The sequence below is a fragment of the Diospyros lotus genome, chromosome 6 (assembly GCF_014633365.1).
Source record: "Diospyros lotus cultivar Yz01 chromosome 6, ASM1463336v1, whole genome shotgun sequence".
Classification (NCBI taxonomy): domain Eukaryota; kingdom Viridiplantae; phylum Streptophyta; class Magnoliopsida; order Ericales; family Ebenaceae; genus Diospyros; species Diospyros lotus.
The window spans coordinates 680125-698818 of record NC_068343.1 but is presented as its reverse complement, the minus strand read 5'-3'; the positions used below and the strand labels follow the sequence as shown (position 1 = coordinate 698818).

Here is an 18694-nt window from a genome sequence, read left to right as displayed (position 1 = left end):
GTTAAAACATAATTGTTAATATATTATGTATTGAGCAACTAAATGAATAACTGAGTATCTCATTTTGATATGATTATTAAACTGAAATGTTAAAACTAAATGGATTAAAGTTACGAAAAAATTTAAAATAAACTTATTGAACAAATTAAAAAGAATCATGCTACAATACCCGAAAAGATTAACACACGGATTTACCAAAAAAATGAATTGAAATCCGCTATAACTGTCGTGGGTGGGCTTCATCACTGATGAAGTCCACCCGCCACATTGTTGGGCAGACTTCATCATGGATGAAGTTCAAACGGACTTGATTCGATGTGCGTGTAATATGTTTGAAATGAGAATATATTTGTCATTTGATATTTCATCGCGTGTATCAATAAATTCAAGCATAGTAACATTTTTTAATTAGAAATTAAACAAATATGAAAAGGTAGAAACAATTGAAAATTAAAAAAATTGAACAAATAAAAAAAATCAAACTAAATAAAACAAAAAAAATGCAAAAAGAACTTGAATCTAACTAAACAAAAAAACCCAAAATAATCTAAAAAGACTGAACAAAAAATCCATAAAATCTAAAAAATAAAAAGTCAAAAATTTTGTTTTTCAATTATTTTAATTTTTTTCAATACAAAAATTGAACCGAAGTCAAAGAGTCAAAATTTTCAAATTTAATAACCGAATCTAATTAACTTTTAACTAAAATTAAATAGAATTGACAATTTTGATAAATTCAATTTAATTATTTTGATTAAATTAAATTTTTGCACACTCTTAATTAAATATAATATATCTTTTATTTTTCCCTGAAAATAAAAATTGAAATAGACCTTAAACACATTATAGTCAATCAGGGTTGAAAAAAAGGGAAAATCAAACCAAAATGAGAAAAAAAAGAAGAAGAAATTAAAGAGAGGCCAAAGAAGGAAAATGCCAAAAGGGTTTGATGGAGCCGGAATCGGGTATGGTTTGGACGGAACCCGTCCACCCGACCCATTTACATACTCCCCTTTCACTTTCAGGCAAATAAAGATATTTTTGACTACGAGATTTTATCCAATGCGATGTCTCCCGCCAGCTAGCAGCGAAGGAGCAGAGTCCAACTCCCACTACGCTGCAGAGTATCGCCGGAAGCCACCGCCTTAAAGAATGGCCGTGTGCTTTAGCACCAGCTGGCCGTCCGCTTCCCTCACCGCCATCCCGTCCACCGGACGAACCTCTCCGGCTCCGCCGCCGGCGTCGCCGCCACCTCTTTCTTTCCCCCCAAACCCTAACCCCGCCCCCTTGCCCTCCTTAACCTGCGCCCTCCAGTGCCCTCACTTCCAGTCGTACGCCGCTTTCCCCCTCTCCTTTCAGCTTCGCTTTTAGCTTCTCGTTACAACTATTGTCTTAATGTCGCAGGTGTTCGGGTTGTACTCAAGAGTACAATCTCCACCGCCCGGTCATTCTCGACGAGGTCGCCGAATTCTTCAAGAAACACGGCGTGTCTGATTTCAGTTTTGATAGTTGTAGACTCGTATGGATTTACTCCTTTTTACTTACTCTAATTGGGTTTTTTTTTTTTCAAGCTTTTGATGTCGATAATATCTTTCGCCCTTGGCAGTGGGGATGGAGGTGCCGCGCAAAGCTGGCGGTTCGCGGCTCTTCGACTAGCCCTCTGATTGGGCTCTACGAAGAGGGTAGTCATAATGTAGTTGACATTCCTGACTGCAAAGGTCTGAAAACTCAAACCATATGTTTGGTAATTGTTTATCCGTAGGTCCTCCTTTTTTTGGCATTCTTGAATTCGTATTCTGAATTTGAAGTTCTTGGCTGGGCAGCTCACCATCCGAACATTAATGCAGCTGTCGAGCTTCTGAAGCGAGGTGTGTTCATACCATAAATCTTTCAATTTACCTTAGGATGTATCTATAACTTGGGGAATCTAATTGAATTCTATCTTTTAGGCGTCATTGAATTAAATATAGAACCATATGATGAAGATCAGGGGACAGGTGAATTGCGGTATGTGCAGGTAAATAATGATTCGTACCATAAATGCTAATACAATGTTCCTCAAATTTTATTATAGATTAAGTTGAATACCATGTTTTTGATTTTTTTTTTTCTTTGCCTAAATTGAATTAATTTGTGCATGCAGATGGCTGTGACCACACACAACACTTCCCTTCCTTCTTCTGAAAGATATAGAAATGGTTATTTCCTAAGTATCTTACTTTAGAATGAATGTGGAAGTTTAGGGTTGAACTGCTTGACCAGGCTTTTCAGATGGTTACCTCAATGTTTATTTGCAGGTAGAGTACAGGTTGCTTTGGTTTGGAATTCCAGAAGTGAGAAATCCTCTTCTGCTGAAAAGTTAACTGCTTTGGCCAATGTATGCCCATGATTGCTCTCTCGGTATAAATGTTGGATATGCTGCTTATATTAATCCATGGCTGATGTTTGAACTATTTCTAGTTCTTATGGAGATATGGTGGGCCGAAGAAAGTACATTTAATTCATTCTGTATGGGCAAATTTCCAAACTTCAACTAACAATGTAAGTTGAAAGCATATGGGTTTCCATTCTCTTTGTTTGTGCATATAGTTATCCCGTTATAATATTATATACATGAACTGAAAACAGTGTTAGTATCATTGCTAAGACTACTCTGAGGACTTGTGTGCTTCTTTTGCTTCCCGGGTACCTTTTGAAGTCATTTTAGGCAAAAAGCTTTGTTTCTGAGCATGCTAGGCATCCTTTACTACTGCCCGTGACAGCCAAGGCACCCCAACAAGGGATGGAACCACATATCAAGTTTTCAAAGCTGCCTGGAAGAATATAACAGATGATCCAATTTCTCCTTTGAGACCCATATTATTCTCCTTATGCAACAGATAAGCAAACTCTTTATTGTGTTGATAAGGGGAAAAAATATTCCCTTTTAAATGTCCTTATTCATGCAAAGATTTCCAAAAACCACATTCAACATCATCATTTATTTCTCTCGCCTCTGTTCCATACTTTTGATATAAATACTTTTTCTTTCATATACAATGCATGAAATGTATTAATTAATGTATCAAATGAAGTGATTCTGTCTTGAATGCAAGTACACCATAAAGTTCAAAATCTGTTTCTGTTGTATGTTAAGATGCATTTGAACAGGACATGTTTGATTGATGTTGTATCTAGATCTACTGGTAAGTTCTTTGTCATTGCTCCTGGGCTGTACTGAGAATGGTGTAACATTAGATATATGTAGACTCCTCTTTATTTTGACTCTTCGAAGTTACCTTTTCCTCAATATGATCAGAATCTTTGAGATTTGAAAGTGTTATATAAATAATGCAGATAATATTTGGCCATAGATGGAGGCATCTTCTAGGGGAAAGAGACTTTTGGGAGCATGTTGGAGGAATTGATATTTCCTTGGCTCCTTCTAGCTTTGGTCAAGCAAATACAAGGGTAAACTGTAGCTTCTGATCTGGACAACCACCTAACTTTTTATTTGATGGAAGTTACATTTATTTGTTTTGATTGATCCATCAGTATGAGAAATGAACCTGGGGATCAGAATGATTCCAGATCCGATTTCTCCTATTTAGAGCCGGCCCAACCAATTTGGGGGCTCGAGGCGAAAAATTTTTTTGTGGCCTTCTTAAGAGTATTATTTTTTTTATAAAAAAATAAATAATATATTTTTTTATTAAAAATTTTATCATTTCATTAAATTAAAATCATTTCATTAAATTTTATCATTTTATTTAATTAAAGTTAAAGTTCAATCAACTACAAAATTTGATAATTTCTTAATGATAGTGAATTTTTAACTAAAATATAATATCTCAGAGATTAAAAAATGGTAAACAACCTACTACAATAAACAAAGAAAAAACAAAACTAATTTTTTCTTAAAACTCTAAGAAGGTCAATGCAACTTGAGTAAAAAACTATATATTCCTGATTTTTTTATAGAAGAAAACAAAATAAAGTATTAAACAGATAACATTAAAAAGGTAAAGTTCACCAATAATGAACAAATTTTATTCCACAAATATGCGTTGACCTATATTCAGTTTTATGTAAAATTAATTTTTCTTACCTTTTGAGATACAAAAATCGTTGATTAAATCTCCATAATTAATTTTATCTAATAAACCATATTCAATGGATAATATAGTTAATCCATTCAATATTTCTTGCGACATAGTTGACCTCAAATATGACTTTATCAATTTCAATTTAAATTTTTTTTTTACAGCAGAAGCCACTGAAACTAGAATTGTGAATAATATTCTATAAACAACAATATATGCATTTGAAAAATAATCGACTCTTTTGATGTAGTGAAGAATTTTCAATGTATTATTTTTTTTCTCTTAAAAAGTGTCTTAACACTCTTAATTCTAAAAATAAATCTAAACCATCTATATTAGAAAGTCTATCAAATTTAAGAACATTTTTAAGATTCTAACAATATCCTTTTAAAACATCTTCATCTATTGATTTTAATTTTTTAAAATTGCTTAGAAATCTTTTTTTTTTTTTTATATATTTCAAATTACTCAAACCTATTTCGAAATGAATAAATGACTTGATCAATCGTGTATATAAAATAATCAACTCTAAAGGATTCTTCAATAGATTGTGTTTTATCATCATTGATATTTTCATCAAATTGTATTTTATATTTAATTTTTTAATAAAATATTTATTATTAAAAAATAAATATATATATATATATATAAATAACAAATTTTTAAAATTTGGGGCCCTCCTAATTTGGGGGCCCCAGGCGGCCGTCTTGCTGGCCTTACGGTAAGGCCGGCTCTGCTCCTATTTGAAAAGCAACTCATAATATTGTAGAAAAACTAGAAATTACCACATGTTTTTTCTTCATTCTCTTCAGGCTTTTGATTCTTTGCTGACGAAATTGCAAAAGTATGTCCATTTTGGGGCATCAGTTGCTGATCTCTATGGAGGAGCTGGTGTTATTGGATTATCTTTAGCTGCCACTAGAAAATGCAGGTTGGAACCTTAAAAGGAATTCAACTTGCAGTCAAGTTCAAGTCTCATTCATCTACTCAACTAGTAGACATATTACTTCCTAAAACATTTCATTTTCAGGTCAATCCAATGCATTGAGGTCAATAAAGAGTCAAAGCTATCATTTGAGAAAACAGCTGAGCGGTTGCCAAAATCCATAGACAGCAATATCAGCTGGCACCATGCTGACACTTCAATAGTTAGTATTGTTACTGCAAATATGGTCTCATTTACCTATCAATTTTCCACTTCTAGACTGACAGCTATGGCTAATTAATATGCTCCCAGAAAACTTGAAGGAATAGTTGTTTTAGTCTTATTCTTGAAAGTTAAAAATTCATTGCAAGTCCTTGTAAATCTATTTATTTTTTTGATAAGTACATGAAATTAGTTCAGCATAGCAACTTCAGAAATCCTTATTGCTAAAAGGGACATTGAACACTGTTAGGTTCAGGAATAGCTGTAGAATGGTTAGAACCTGTTTTGTGATCAATTGACTACTTGTTCAGGAACCTATCTCATGGCTGGTGGGATCAGATGTTGTCGTGGTTGATCCTCCAAGGAAAGGGCTTGATCCATGCCTGCTTGATGCACTGCAAAGTATATCTTCAGTAAAAAGAAAAGGCAATCCACCTGAAAGGTAGGAATTTCTATCTTCCTTCCTAATGCCAAATTAAAATGCAGGAAAGAAATGGTGATAACTGTATAAATCAGAAATAATTGGTGTTTAGATGTTTTAAAGCACTCAACTTGTAAGCTCTTGATCTTTGTCATTTCAGCCCTGTGTTAAAGACAAAAGATGAAAAGCGACCTTGGATTCTACGAGCCAGAGAAGCTTCAGTTCAGATTCAAAGTAAAACTGCTCATGAGGAAAGTCAGTCTCTTCCTCAAACTCTTATTTATATAAGCTGTGGATGGGAAAGTTTCAAAAAGGTATTTTTGGACTTTGCGGTATAATGGGGTCATGAAGACCTGTCCTATTATGGCTATAAATGTCATTTGTCATACTTCTTTAGTTTCTAAGATATCAATTTATTTGATAGGACTGCACATCATTACTGTCCAGCAAGGCGTGGCATTTAGACAATGCCCATGGTTTTAATTTCTTCCCTGGCACCCGAAGGTATGGCTTCACATGTGCTTATCGTGTTCAATATACTTTGCTAATTATAGTTTGAATCTTCTTTTGGTAAATTTTTTTCATTTTTTAATTGTATAGTTGCTAACTTTGCTTTTTAGCTAGACTTTTGAGTTATGATGTTGGACGTATTAAAAGACTAGGTATTAAGGCTCACTAGGTAGTTAGTTGTGGTGGTTTTACCAATGTTATTAAGGCCCAAGGTACATTGAGGTGCAAAAGGATGTTGGAGCTTAAAGCGCAAGGCGCACGCATGATAGAACTAGGCGCATGCTAACTAAAACAAAAAAAAGAAAAATATATATCCTAATTGAAGAATAAGGTATGAAATATGTCGTAACTCCTAATAACATATTCACTAACATATCATCAAGGAAATTAAAAAATTCTGTGAAGCTTAGGAAATAAACCTAACTTTTAATATGTATAAAACCACTTAATTAAATTCATAGACTATACACCTATATATATACAAATACAATGGGCCATGGGCCACGGGCTCTATCATAGGATTAACCCTAGACTATAACCATATAACTCAATACTCCCCTTCAAGCTGGAGCATATATATCATATGCGCCAAGCTTGCTACAAATATACTCAATTCGAGGACCCCTGAGAGACTTAGTGAAGACATTTGCTAACTAGTCATTGGAATTGACAAAATTTGTGGTAATACAACTAGATAAAATATTCTCTCGGATGAAGTGACAATCTATCTCGATATGTTTGGTTCTCTCATGAAAGACTGGATTGGAAGCAATATGTAATGCAGCTTGATTATCGCAAATTAATCTCATCTGTGATATCTCTCCAAACTTGGGCTCCTAAAGCAATTATTTTAACCAGATAAATTCACACGTTGCCAAGGCCATAGCACGATATTTTGCTTCGGCACTCGACCTAGCAGCAACCTCCTGCTTCTTACTTTTTCAAGATATTAGGTTTCCTCCAACCAAAACACAATATCCTGAAGTAGACCGTCTGTCAGAAGGAGAACCTGCCCAATCAGCATCAGAATATCCGACTACTCGAGTATGATCTCTGTCCTCATACAATAGTCCTCTACTTGGAGCTCCCTTAATATCCTGAGAATCCGGACTACCGCATCCCAGTGACTATCACAAGGAGACTATAAAAATTGACTGACAACACTGACTGAGAAAGAAATATCTGGGTGAGTGATAGTGAGATAATTAAGTTTTCCGACTAGCCTGCGATATCTTCCAAGATCAGCAAGAGGTTCCCCCTATCCTAGTAAAAGCTTTACATTAGGGTCCATAGGAGAATCTATAGGTTTACAATCAAGCATCTTAGTTTCTTCCAGAATGTCTAACACATACTTCTGTTGAGAGATAACAATACCAGAACTGGATTGAGCAACTTCTATGCTAAGAAAGTATTTAAATAACCCCAAGTCCTTAGTCTGAAAATGATGGAAAAGATGTTTCTTCAACTGAATAATACCATCCTGATCATCACCAGTAATAACAATATCATCCATATAGACAACCAAGTATATACACTTCCCATGTGATGTGTGTTTATAAAAAACCGAATGATTAGACTCACTACGAGTCATACCAAAGTCTTGAATGATAGCACTGAAACGACCAAACCAGACTCGAGGAGACTGTTTCAACCCATATAGTGAGCGATGGAGTTTACAAACATACACAGACTCCCCCTGAGCAACAAACTCAGGAGGTTGCTCCATATAAATCTCTCCCTGAAGCTCACCATGTAAGAAGGCATTCTTAATGTTCAGTTGATACAACGGCCAGTGGTGCATAGCTGCTATAGAGAGAAACAAACGCACAAAGGACATCTTGGCAACAGGGGAAAAAGTGTCAACATAGTCAAGGCCATAAACCTGAGCATACCCTTTGGCAACCAAACGAGTCTTGAGGCGATCAACCTGCCCATCAGGACCCACCTTGACAATATAGATCCACCGACATCCGACAAGAGATTTCCCTGGGGGTAAAGGAACCAAATCCCAAGTACCATTGGAATGCAAAGCAGTCATCTCATCCACCATTGCTTGTCGCCACCCCGGATCAGAAAGTGCCTCACTAACAGTCTTAGGTACTGAAACAGAGGATAAGGAAGACACAAAAGCACGAAAAGAAGACGAGAGACAATGATAGCTAAGAAAATTATAAATGGGGTAAGGATTGCGAGAAGAACAGGTACCTTTCCGAAGGGCAATAGGAAGCAGATCCTCAGAAGGCAAGACCGCGGCAGGTGGAGAGACTGGAGCATGATGTGAGATAGTAGGAGTCGCTGAAGTAGTAGGAGATACAGGAGAAGGTGCAGGAGCAACATCTCCACCGGGAGGAGACCGAGGCTGATGATGCCGATGATAAACCTGCAATGGGGTAGAAGAAGGAACAGGGAGAATAGGAGTAGGAGGACTCGCGGGAAGAGGGATGGCCTCAGAAATGGGTTGACACTTGGAATGAGGCGAAGAGTAGAAAAGAGACGACTCAAAGAAGGTAACATCCGCTGAAAGAAAATAGTGGCGAGTGTCAGGAGAATAACATCGATAACCCTTTTGAAGGCGAGAGTAACCAAGAAAAATGCACTTGATGGACCGAGCAGACAATTTATCATGACTGGGAGACATATTATGGACAAAACAGATGCAACCAAAGACACGTGGAGGAAGAATATATAATGGTTGATCAGGAAACAAGAGAGAGTGTGGAATCTGGTGCTAAAGAACTGATGAGGGCATCCTGTTAATGAGATAGCAAGTAGCAAGGACAGCTTCAACCCAAAAGCGAAAGGGGACATGATGATGTAGAATAAGAGTGCGAGCAGTTTCAATCAAATGTCTGTTTTTACTCTCAGCAACTCCATTCTGCTGTGGTGTATATGCACAAGACGACTGATGCAAGATCCCCTGAGAAGACATAAAGGTAGTAAAGGGAATAGAAAAATACTCAGGGGCATTGTCACTGCGCAATACTTGGACAGAGGTATGAAATTGCGTTTTGATTTCAACACAAAAGGATTCAAAAATTGAGAATAACTCAGAACGATTTTTCATTAAATATAATCATGTGCAACGAGAACAATCGTCGATAAACGTTACAAAATATTGAAAACCCAAAATAGACACGACACGATTAGGACCCTAGACATCGGAATGAACTAAAGCAAACGGGGACACATCCCGATTATTGACACGCTTTGGAAAAGAAGTGTGAGACTGTTTTCCAAGTTGACAAGACTCACAATGAAAATATGACAAACTAGATAAATTAGAGATCATCTTCTGAAACTTAGTCAAACTAGGATGTCCCAAACGATTGTGGAGAAGAGAAGGAGACTCAATCACCAAGCAAGCAATAGGCGATGCAGGAAGGTTGAGATGATAGAGACCCTGCGACTCACATCCGACGCCAATCATCTGTCCCATACCGTAATCCTGGATAGTAACAGAATGATCATCAAAGGTGATAGAACAATTTAAGGCACGCGTAAGTTTACTAATAGAGACAAGATTAAAGGGACAATGAGGAAGATAAATGACAGAATCTAAAGGTAGAGAAGGTAAGGGTTTGGCAGTGCCAATAGCTTTAGCAACCGCTTTGGACCCATTGGCTAATGTTACAAAAGGTAAAGAAATATAATTAGTAAAATGAGAGAACAAATGAGGATTACCAGAGATATGGTTAGAAGCACCTGAGTCTAGAATCCATGGTCCCAAAGAGGATGATTGAGCAAGACAGGCAATGGAATCACTAGAGTGGGCGACAGAAGCAATTGTGGATGAGGTTTGTTGGGATGTCTTATACTTGAGATACTCATCATAGTCAGCCCCAGTGAGAAGACAGATTGCGGTGGATGACCATCAAAGGACTCAGATCGAGAACCATCAGCATGAGCAACATTAACACGAGGAGGGCGGCCATGCAACTTATAACACTGTTCCTTAGTATGCCCCCACTTGTGACAATAGTTACACTTGGGGCGTTTGCCCCGATTACCACGATCTTCGCCTTGTTCGCCACTACTCTAAACCTGAAAAGCCATGACTAAATGATCACCTGCAGAAGGAGGCATCGTAGGAATAGATGAAACCTGAAGAAGACGAGAATACACTTCATCCATAGTAGGTACAGTAGGACTAGCAAGAATCTGATCACGAACAGGAGCAAGCTCAGGACCAATGGCAGCAAGAGTACACACCATGAAGAACTTATCTTGCTGAGTTAGATCCTCTGCAGCAGTCTTACCAGCAGGTAACAAGGAGTTAAATTCAGCTTTAATAGAGGCCATCCGACCAAGAAAATCAGGAAGAGTCAAACTCTGTTGTCGTAAACTGAGCAGATTAGACACCATTGAATACAGGCATTGAATGTCATTAGTGTATAACGCCTTGGTCTGAGCCCACAATTCACAGCACGTGGATAGTTAGTATAGATCGGATGAAGAAAGGGATCAATTGACTGGCATAGGAGACTGCACAACAGAGCATCAGCTCTCTGCCACTCAAGTTTGTTTGTGGTCACATTCTCGGCCTTGGTAGTTAGATGATCCTGTAAGCCTTGACCCATACACTATAGTTCAACCACCTTGGACCAAGAGATATAATTGGAACTACCCATCAATTTCTCAGTAGCAATAGCTGGAGAGGGAGACAAAATACCAAAAAAGGAGCCAGATTTACTAGTACCTGCCATGTTGGATAAAAGGGAGCCCTACAAGATCAACAAATCTGAAACCAAAGGATTAAATAAACCAAAAAATAAAGGCTGGATGATCCAGCACAGAGAACAGGTGCGCTAGAGCGACAGCAGATGCCGGTGACCGGCGACCGCGGATGGCAATGAAACCACCTGGGCTGGGATGGACTGAAGGAGGTGAGTCCAATGGTGAAGACAGTGTTGCGATCGGAGCACTAGTGAGAGAGATCGGAGCAAAAATGTCTCCGTGAATAGTGCGAGAGAGGCGGCGCGTGGCGGCGGCAACAACGACGATCCTCCAGGGGTCAACAGATCGGAGGCCGATGAACGCAACGGCGGTGGTGGTGTGCGTGATCGGTGGCCGGACGGTGAAGACCCGTAGTTGACCAGTAGCGAGTGCGGTAGAAACGCAGTGGGTGGCGATGGTGGTGGCACGGCAGGCTGCGGCAATCGGTGGCGACGCGACTGACGGTGTTCGTCGGTGATGTGGGCGGTGGCGATAGCGACGACGGCGACGGCGGCTAGGGTTTATATGGTGGCTGCTAGGGTTTGTATTAAAAACTAGGGTTTGTATTTTGGCTCTGATACCATGTGAAGCTTAGGAAATAAACCTAGCTTTTAATATGTATAAAACCACTTAATTAAATCCATAGACTATACACCTATATATATATACAAATACAATGGGCCATGGGCCATGGGCTCTATCATAGGATTAACCCTAGACTATAACCATGTAACTCAACAAATTCAATATATACTAATGAAAGGAACAATAAAAAATGCCAAAAGATGCAATCTAAAAATCTTTAAATTAACTTAAATTAAATCTTAAACAATTTATAGATCTTATATCTTAATTAAAATTAACTAATTATGCATTTTAAATAATTTAAAAATCATCCTCATCATCAAGATCAAATATTTTCATATTTTCATTATTAAAAGCATCATCTCTCTCTCCATCTTCATCTAGTTCAAATTCAATTGGAACATTTGAAGTAGTAGCCATTTTACTCATTGTCAAATTTGTAGTTGAAGTAATAAATTTAAAACTTAAACAGTAAAAAATTAAATAAAGTAATAAATAGTAAAATAAAAATCCTAAAAAATAGTTAAAAATCCTAGGCGCGCCTCGATAGTTTGCGCTTGCCTAGAAGCATTCCAGGCACCCAAGGTGTGCCTTGCGCCTAGGCGTGCCTTTAATAACACTGGGTTTTACAACAAGAATGACAACAATCACAAGTCTTAATCCCATTAGGTGGGGTCAACTACGTGAATGCTAGACCTGCAGCTATCTCTAACTATGACCATATCCTCTATAATGCTATTATATCCCATTTCATGTTTAAGGGTTCCCCATCTAATTTTCTTTGGTCTTTCTCTCTCTCTTTTGCTACACTTTTTCCATTTATTCCACTCCCTTCTAAGGTGCCTATAAGTCGTGTCTTTCACATCTTATCTTCAATAAGTGCAACTCTAATCTTATTATATATGATCTCATATTATTTTGTATTCCCTGTATGACCACATATCTAGCTTAACATCCTTATCTCAATTGCATTCATATTTTGCATAGGTTGGTACTTACTTGCCCAACATTCTGAGCTATACAACAAGGATGGTCTCATAATTGTCTGATAAAACTTCCTTTTAGCTTTAAAGGGGTTTTGTGTTGGGTTTTTGTTGTGAAACATTTGTGAGATTATGGTTCTACATGTTATCATAAAGTTTATAGTGTTTTTACTGAAAAAGTGAGTTTGGGTCAATAGTCAAAAGTTTTAGGGTACCAAGTTTCTGGGACAATTGTCAGGTGGGAGGTCTGGCAATATATTACAATTTGGGGGCTGGAAAAACAAACTCTTTAAACCCTAGCAAGATCTCTCAGTGAATGAGGGAATCAAAAGTTAATGCATAATTAATGAAAGATGGAACACCACATTACAATGGCAAGCTAGAATCCATGTAACTGTCCCCATGCAGTGGGATTAAAGCTTGTGATTATTATTTTATTATTATTGAAGTTAGCAAAGAGAAAAATATTTGAAAGAACATTATTTCCTTGGCTACCTTCATGTTCTGGATATCTGTGCGTGATGTGTTTCTTTATGAGACAACTTTTGCAGTTGCATTAAGCAGTTTAAACAGTAATGATTTATTTTGCCTATATTTTTGAACTCAGCAAAGAGAAAATATTTAAAGAACATTATTTCCTCACCTCCTTTTTTTTTTCTGGATATGCGTGCATTATATTGATCAGTTATTGTGTTTATTTATTAAACTGCCTTTGCATATTGGGCAGTTAAAATTTGTTGTCTACAATAAAATTGTAGTTTATGCTACATTACATCCATCTTTTGTGAGCCAACCGATTGATATGGCTTATGGCTGCAGCATTGAGGTGTTGGCTGTCTTCAAAAGAGGCCCTGGGGGAAATCTGAAGAAAAAGAAATCAGGAAAAAAGAAAAAATCCTCATGAAGACATCTCATCATGGCCCAGCACATAGTTGTTAGCAATGGTCAGATGGAAGTGCAGAATGTGTTTAATGAGAACAGAAGGAAGCACGAAAATTCCTTGATCGGTGACATATTCAGAATAGAAGAGAGATGGTTGCACCTTTTGCACAGAAAGAAATCTAGATTTTTGTGCCTGTGTCAAGATGATGAAAATGAATTTGTATATTATTGACTGAATAATAATAACTAAACTAACACTTCAAGACATACTTATACATGTGTTTGTCATTCCCTTTAAAATTTGATTGAAATCAATATGGAAAGTAACAGTGAAAAAAAATAGTGAAAGAATGCAATGTTTTAGGAAACCCGTTTTGCTCTCGTCTGTTTAAAGGGATTCAGTTTCTTTTTTCCCTTCCCTTAGTCTTTGCCAGAAGAGGAAAAGCACTCAAAATGTTGTGAGCCCTGAGGTCTTGCCTGGTCAAGATCCCCACCACTGGAGACACCTGCAAAATCAAGCAGGCATCAGGTCAGTTACTTTTTCTTCTTAGGAACTCCATGGTTGACAAAATAATTTTCTTATTTTCTTTGCGTTGTTTCTTTTATAAATATCTTACTCTACAATTTCTAACATTCAAGTGAATAATTTAGTTACCCATCAAACTTTGGATCTCAAAAGTAAAACACTGGGTAAAGTCCCTCATTGATGTAGTATTTTGTGGTTGAGAAGAAGTGTATGTGATATGCTAGATTACTAACCCCTGCTGCCTGATATTGTGGTACAATGAGCATATGTCGCAGCCCCACTTGCCTGAAGAGCACCAGAGCTTTTGCCACAGACATGCTCTCTACCACCGTGTAAGGTGTTCTGTTAGTCAGAGGATGCAAATCAACATACATCTCCATTTCATCCTTTGTAACAACAACTTCTTCAATCCTTCCCTTCCGTTCAGCCAGATCAACCCAGGTAAATTTCTCTTGCACTTCCCACTCCTCTGTTCTCCTTCTTTCCTGGAGGAACCACTTCTTCTTGAGTGCTAAAACTAGGTGAGCTCTCAGTATTATGCCATGCAGTTCAGTTGCACCATCTGCCAAGCCCACAGAAGGTGCCATCCCCTCATCTACAACGGGAAATCCATTGTGTGTAGTGTTTTTGAGGACATCCACAATATGACCAACCTTTTCAATCCCATTAAGGGTGACTACTGGTGATTTTGCATCTGCAAGCTCACCTACTGTAATGTTTCTCATCCATGGCTCAGGATTAGCATCCAAGAAAGGCAGACCTTTCAGCTCCAGAATAATCTCATAAATACTTGGATTGAAGCAGTCTCCAACAGTTTTGGAAATCAGAAGAACAATCATTGTTATGGGTAGCAAGAGCAGATTGTTGGTGAGTTCAAGAAATATAACACAAAGGGAAACAGTCATCCTCATTGAACCAGCCATGAGCGAAGCTGCACCCAGAACGGCATAAAGCCCTTGGTCAATGTTTGTGTACGATCCCATGGCAACACCAAGCATGCGGCCATAAGCTGAGCCCATAAGGATGACAGGGAGGAAGAGCCCAGAAGGAACAGCAATGCCGAAGGTGAAGAGTCCCAGCATGCAATACAGTGCAAAAAAGATGACAAGGGAGAAGATACGGAATTCTGTCGGGGTGTTAGTGGAAAAGATGTTCCGGACAGCATCATCATTGGTGGTCAGGAGGAGAGTGGATAAGTCATTGTAGTAGCCATCTGGGCAATTAAATTGCTTGAAGTTGCCTGCTCGTCCAGTGGTGGGGCATGCAGATTCTGGAAGGGAGGAGTCACAGGGTGTGCAACTGGCAAGAAAAGGAATTCCATATAGGCAAGCTGAGGTAAACAATGAGACTGTGAGACTTAGAAGGAGCTTATATATTTTTCCTTTCCTGCAACAGAAAAATTAAACTGATGATTAATGATCCAGGAAGTTAACCTTCGCACATGGACGTTTTGTTGTTCTTGCTTAATGAATCAGTTTTCATTGTTATAACTAGGTATCCTACCATGAAATTGCTGGTGGAAACTTGATCAATCAGGTCAAGGGTTAAAAAGATGAGTTGGGGTAATAGTCAGAGAGGTATTAGGGATAATTGCTTACTCGTTTATGAGATTGTAAAGTCTGAGGACTTTGTGGAGAAGGTGGTTGTACAGGCTTCCCAAAACTCCGCCAATAACACCTATGACTGTGACAGGGATGAGGTCCATGACATGGTATCTCACGGTGACATCACTTACATCAAACATAATTAGCCCTCCCTGGCCAAATAGTCCGCAATTGCCAGATTTGCAGTATTCCATAAAAGCTCTAAGAACCACCACCACAACTGCTGTGCTGAAGAAAGTTCTCCAGAGGAGGGCGCTTCTCCACCATGTAGCCACCTCTTCGAGGGCAAAGAGGACACCACCCACTGGTGCCCTGAAAGCTGCACATACACCTGAGGAGGCACCACAGGTGATGATATCTCTCCTGTCTCTATCATTATTAAAGTAACGGAGCAAGTGCCATTTTATGCGATAATTGTCAGGCCCCCCTTGGCCTAGTAAAGAGGCAATGCAACTGCCAATATGCACCAATGGCCCTTCTTTACCCAAATCTAAGCCTGCAGAGACAGCTCCAATGCTTCCAATGATCTGCAGAAATTTGGTATTTTCAAGACATCTGCCTGATGGTCAGGTATGAGTAAAAATCTCAAATTCTATTGCTGTTTTAAGTTAAATTCAGAAACTTTGCTAGTTTGTCCCTCGAAATTCCTACCTAAAGGATTCTAATACTGATGCATGAACTGATTTAAGTTGCTCAAAAGAATCCTATGTCAGAAACAGGAATTCTAGCGATAATATTATCAAAAAGATGTTTGTCTTGTAGACCCCACCCACCTTGACAACCAATGTTGTAGCACCAAACATGTTAGGAGTGTCTACTCCGTTCAGGTAAGCTTTGATTTCTGGGATGCCAGGACCAGCCGCAGTGGGTGCAAAACACACACACAGAATAGCGGCAACCGTAGTCAGAATGAAATTAACACCAGTGAAATAAATAAAGCCCGTTAGGTACCTGCATGTACCAAAATGATTGCCAGGGCTTCTCTCAGTTTACAGCCCTACCAAATATAACCTCGAGAATTTTATTGATCTAAATTGCAGAAGGTACTTGGGAATTATCTATTTAGAGAAATCAAGATATTTGAAATGAGGATCTTAATTTGATGCCGGGATATAAGAATTACCTTTCTTCCTCTATGTAGTTGATCACGGCAAGAATCTTGTACCCGGCAATATTCTCAGCTGCTAGATTGATGAGCGTGGCAATTAAACCCGTAAGAAGGCCGACTAGGAAAGCTAGTGTCCACTTCAAGAAAATATATTGCAATACTTGGACTTTTGTTCTGCTTCTCCAGTCATGCCTGAAGAGATCATTCTCGTTTATTCTGCATGAAAATAATTTTCTTTTCTGGTTAAATGCCATGCTGCTGTCCACAGAAAGATTTTTTTTAAAAAGAACAAAAGGTGAAACAGAGAGAGGAGCATTGGAAATCCAGGAACAGGGTAGGATGTTTTTACTCATAGTCCAAGCTCTCAATATGAGAGACCTTAGCTCCAACCATGGCCAAGGGAGTGGAAGAAAGTGTTCGGTTTCTCTTGAGAAGTGGCTGGTGTAGAGAATTGTTTTCTAGGTCGCTTTCCGCTTCACTTGCTTGTGGTTCCATGTTGCAGGTGTCCGGTAGTTTTGCTGATTGGCTCAAGTCTTCCTCCATTGAAGACAGTTGAAATTTAGCGTGGAACCTGTTAGCTGCAGCCTGGGCAGGGATGAACTTGAACTCCAGTTTCTGGAAGCCAGAATGAGAGGAGATAAGTGTAAAGAATCCCTGCAGTTTGCATTATTACCATCGTCCTGTCTTCTTTCGCTTGACACGTACAGAGATATATGTCACTTGTTTTCTTCTTGCTTCACAAGTGGACATTGCCTTGCTGGAGGTGGTCTCGGATCAATCATGGGACATGAAAATATTTTTCTCCAGGTAAGTGGGGTCCACTTAAGTTTTAAATTATTTGGAGGCGTCGACTTTATTCCTAGTTGTTGTGCAATAAATGATCTTCAAGCATCCCCCATCCTTTCATGGGTAGGTTTACTAGAAAAGGAGATTTTGCATCTGATCTGGTTATAATTAATGCAACAAGAATTTCCTCTGAAAATTTCCCGATAACTCCATTTTTCATCTTTCTACAAATTCTAGTTCCTATGTAGTCTGTGAAACAAACACAAGTTTCTTTGCAAATTTTAAGGAGTTTTGTTTTAGAAAGTAGAATTGGAAGGGCAATGCATCAGTCTGAGAAAATGTATGATGTTGACGTACTTAAAAAAACATCAAATTGAGCAGCGTATCATCCATCATTCATCCCTTGCAGTTGGGCAGTTACACAACTAGGATTAGACAATTGGGTTGGCTTTTTGTTCCTTTTTTTTTTTTAATCCATGTGAACATATATATATATATATATATATACACACACACACACACACGCCTTGCAGATGGGGGTGACAGATAAGCGCCATCCTCAGAGCCACTTGTGATAGAGCCACCTGTACAGCTGGGAACGCATGATCGGCGGATCAACGGCGCCCATTCAGCGTCCTTTCAGGTACTTGATCAGCCATTTTATCCATTTCAGTGTGTAAATATTATTATAAAAAGCCTATGATTCAGCAGCGCAATAATTAGTCAATGAGCGTTGTTATAATTTCGTAGATTATAATCAGACACCAACCCCATCATTGTCGGCGCTGGGGTCCCACATTCCACGTTCATCAATTAGAACTGGGCTGCTACCGTATAAGATTACTGGCTGCCATGTGAGCAACGTTCCTGGACACGTGGTTGCGATCCGTGGCCCTGATTTAATTTGTGGCTCAGGACTAGGACAATATGGCCACCCCCATTCCAGCATGGCCTGCGCTAGATCATTCTGGATTGGGCGAGCCCAAGGTTGTCGGTCATTGTCCGAGATCCAGGCCGTCCGATTCCAGCTTTATGTCATTTCATACGTATCGGATGGTTAGAAGGCTCTGATCATGATCAAATTAGTTGTACACAGGCCATAAGCCTCACGAGGTCCCACCAATCTCGTGACTTAAATATGAAATTTGATAAAAAAATATATATATATTATTTAAATACTTGAAAGTTATATTAAAGGCGACATTAAATATTATTTTCCAAATTAGTATTTTAGAAGATGTTGCAATGTGAATATACGATGGAACAATTTCGAGGCGCCATTTCTGTACAGATTGGACCGATTTAGTTGATTCATGAGAGGGTATGATTGGTTTTAAAATAGGAAAA

General features: G+C 38.5%; 2 protein-coding genes across 4 annotated transcripts; one reads left to right on the top strand and one right to left on the bottom strand.

Annotated features, from left to right (window-relative positions):
* The first annotated feature begins 1049 nt into the window (after positions 1-1049).
* LOC127803141 (uncharacterized) lies at positions 1050-15693 on the top strand. Its single transcript, XM_052339182.1, has 15 exons — positions 1050-1331; positions 1405-1519; positions 1607-1718; positions 1824-1868; positions 1950-2017; positions 2144-2198; positions 2298-2377; positions 2461-2541; positions 3337-3450; positions 4895-5013; positions 5113-5230; positions 5541-5671; positions 5811-5964; positions 6075-6154; positions 13261-15693. The coding sequence occupies exons 1-15, from the start codon at positions 1153-1155 to the stop codon at positions 13343-13345; spliced, it is 1536 nt and encodes a 511-aa protein (XP_052195142.1). The 5' UTR covers positions 1050-1152; the 3' UTR covers positions 13346-15693.
* Positions 13527-17410, bottom strand: LOC127803140 (chloride channel protein CLC-b). Of its 3 annotated transcripts, none has more exons than XM_052339180.1 (6): positions 16911-17410; positions 16577-16777; positions 16227-16404; positions 15448-15980; positions 13979-15235; positions 13527-13829 (listed from the first exon to the last, which is right to left on the bottom strand). In XM_052339180.1, the coding sequence occupies exons 1-5, from the start codon at positions 17102-17104 to the stop codon at positions 13996-13998; spliced, it is 2346 nt and encodes a 781-aa protein (XP_052195140.1). In that variant the 5' UTR covers positions 17105-17410; the 3' UTR covers positions 13527-13829; positions 13979-13995. The 3 variants fall into 3 exon arrangements, with proteins under 3 accessions (XP_052195140.1, XP_052195141.1, XP_052195139.1); XM_052339181.1 differs by having other exon boundaries at positions 14083-15148; positions 16911-17406; XM_052339179.1 differs by having other exon boundaries at positions 14083-15235; positions 16911-17402.
* Positions 17411-18694: the final 1284 nt, after the last annotated feature.

What these genes read in the sequence shown, in the direction of transcription:
- LOC127803140 (XM_052339179.1), bottom strand. Translation starts at nt 17,104, where the DNA reads ATGGAGGAAGACTTGAGCCAATCAGCAAAACTACCGGACACCTGCAAC. An exon ending in ATTGAGAGCTTGGACTATGA is followed by an intron (nt 16,778 to 16,910) that starts GTAAAAACATCC and finishes ATTTTCATGCAG; the next exon opens with AATAAACGAGAATGATCTCT. An exon ending in CTACAACATTGGTTGTCAAG is followed by an intron (nt 15,981 to 16,226) that starts GTGGGTGGGGTC and finishes AAATTTCTGCAG; the next exon opens with ATCATTGGAAGCATTGGAGC.
- LOC127803141 (XM_052339182.1), top strand. Translation starts at nt 1,153, where the DNA reads ATGGCCGTGTGCTTTAGCACCAGCTGGCCGTCCGCTTCCCTCACCGCC. An exon ending in CAGTGCCCTCACTTCCAGTC is followed by an intron (nt 1,332 to 1,404) that starts GTACGCCGCTTT and finishes TTAATGTCGCAG; the next exon opens with GTGTTCGGGTTGTACTCAAG. An exon ending in TGTCGAGCTTCTGAAGCGAG is followed by an intron (nt 1,869 to 1,949) that starts GTGTGTTCATAC and finishes TCTATCTTTTAG; the next exon opens with GCGTCATTGAATTAAATATA.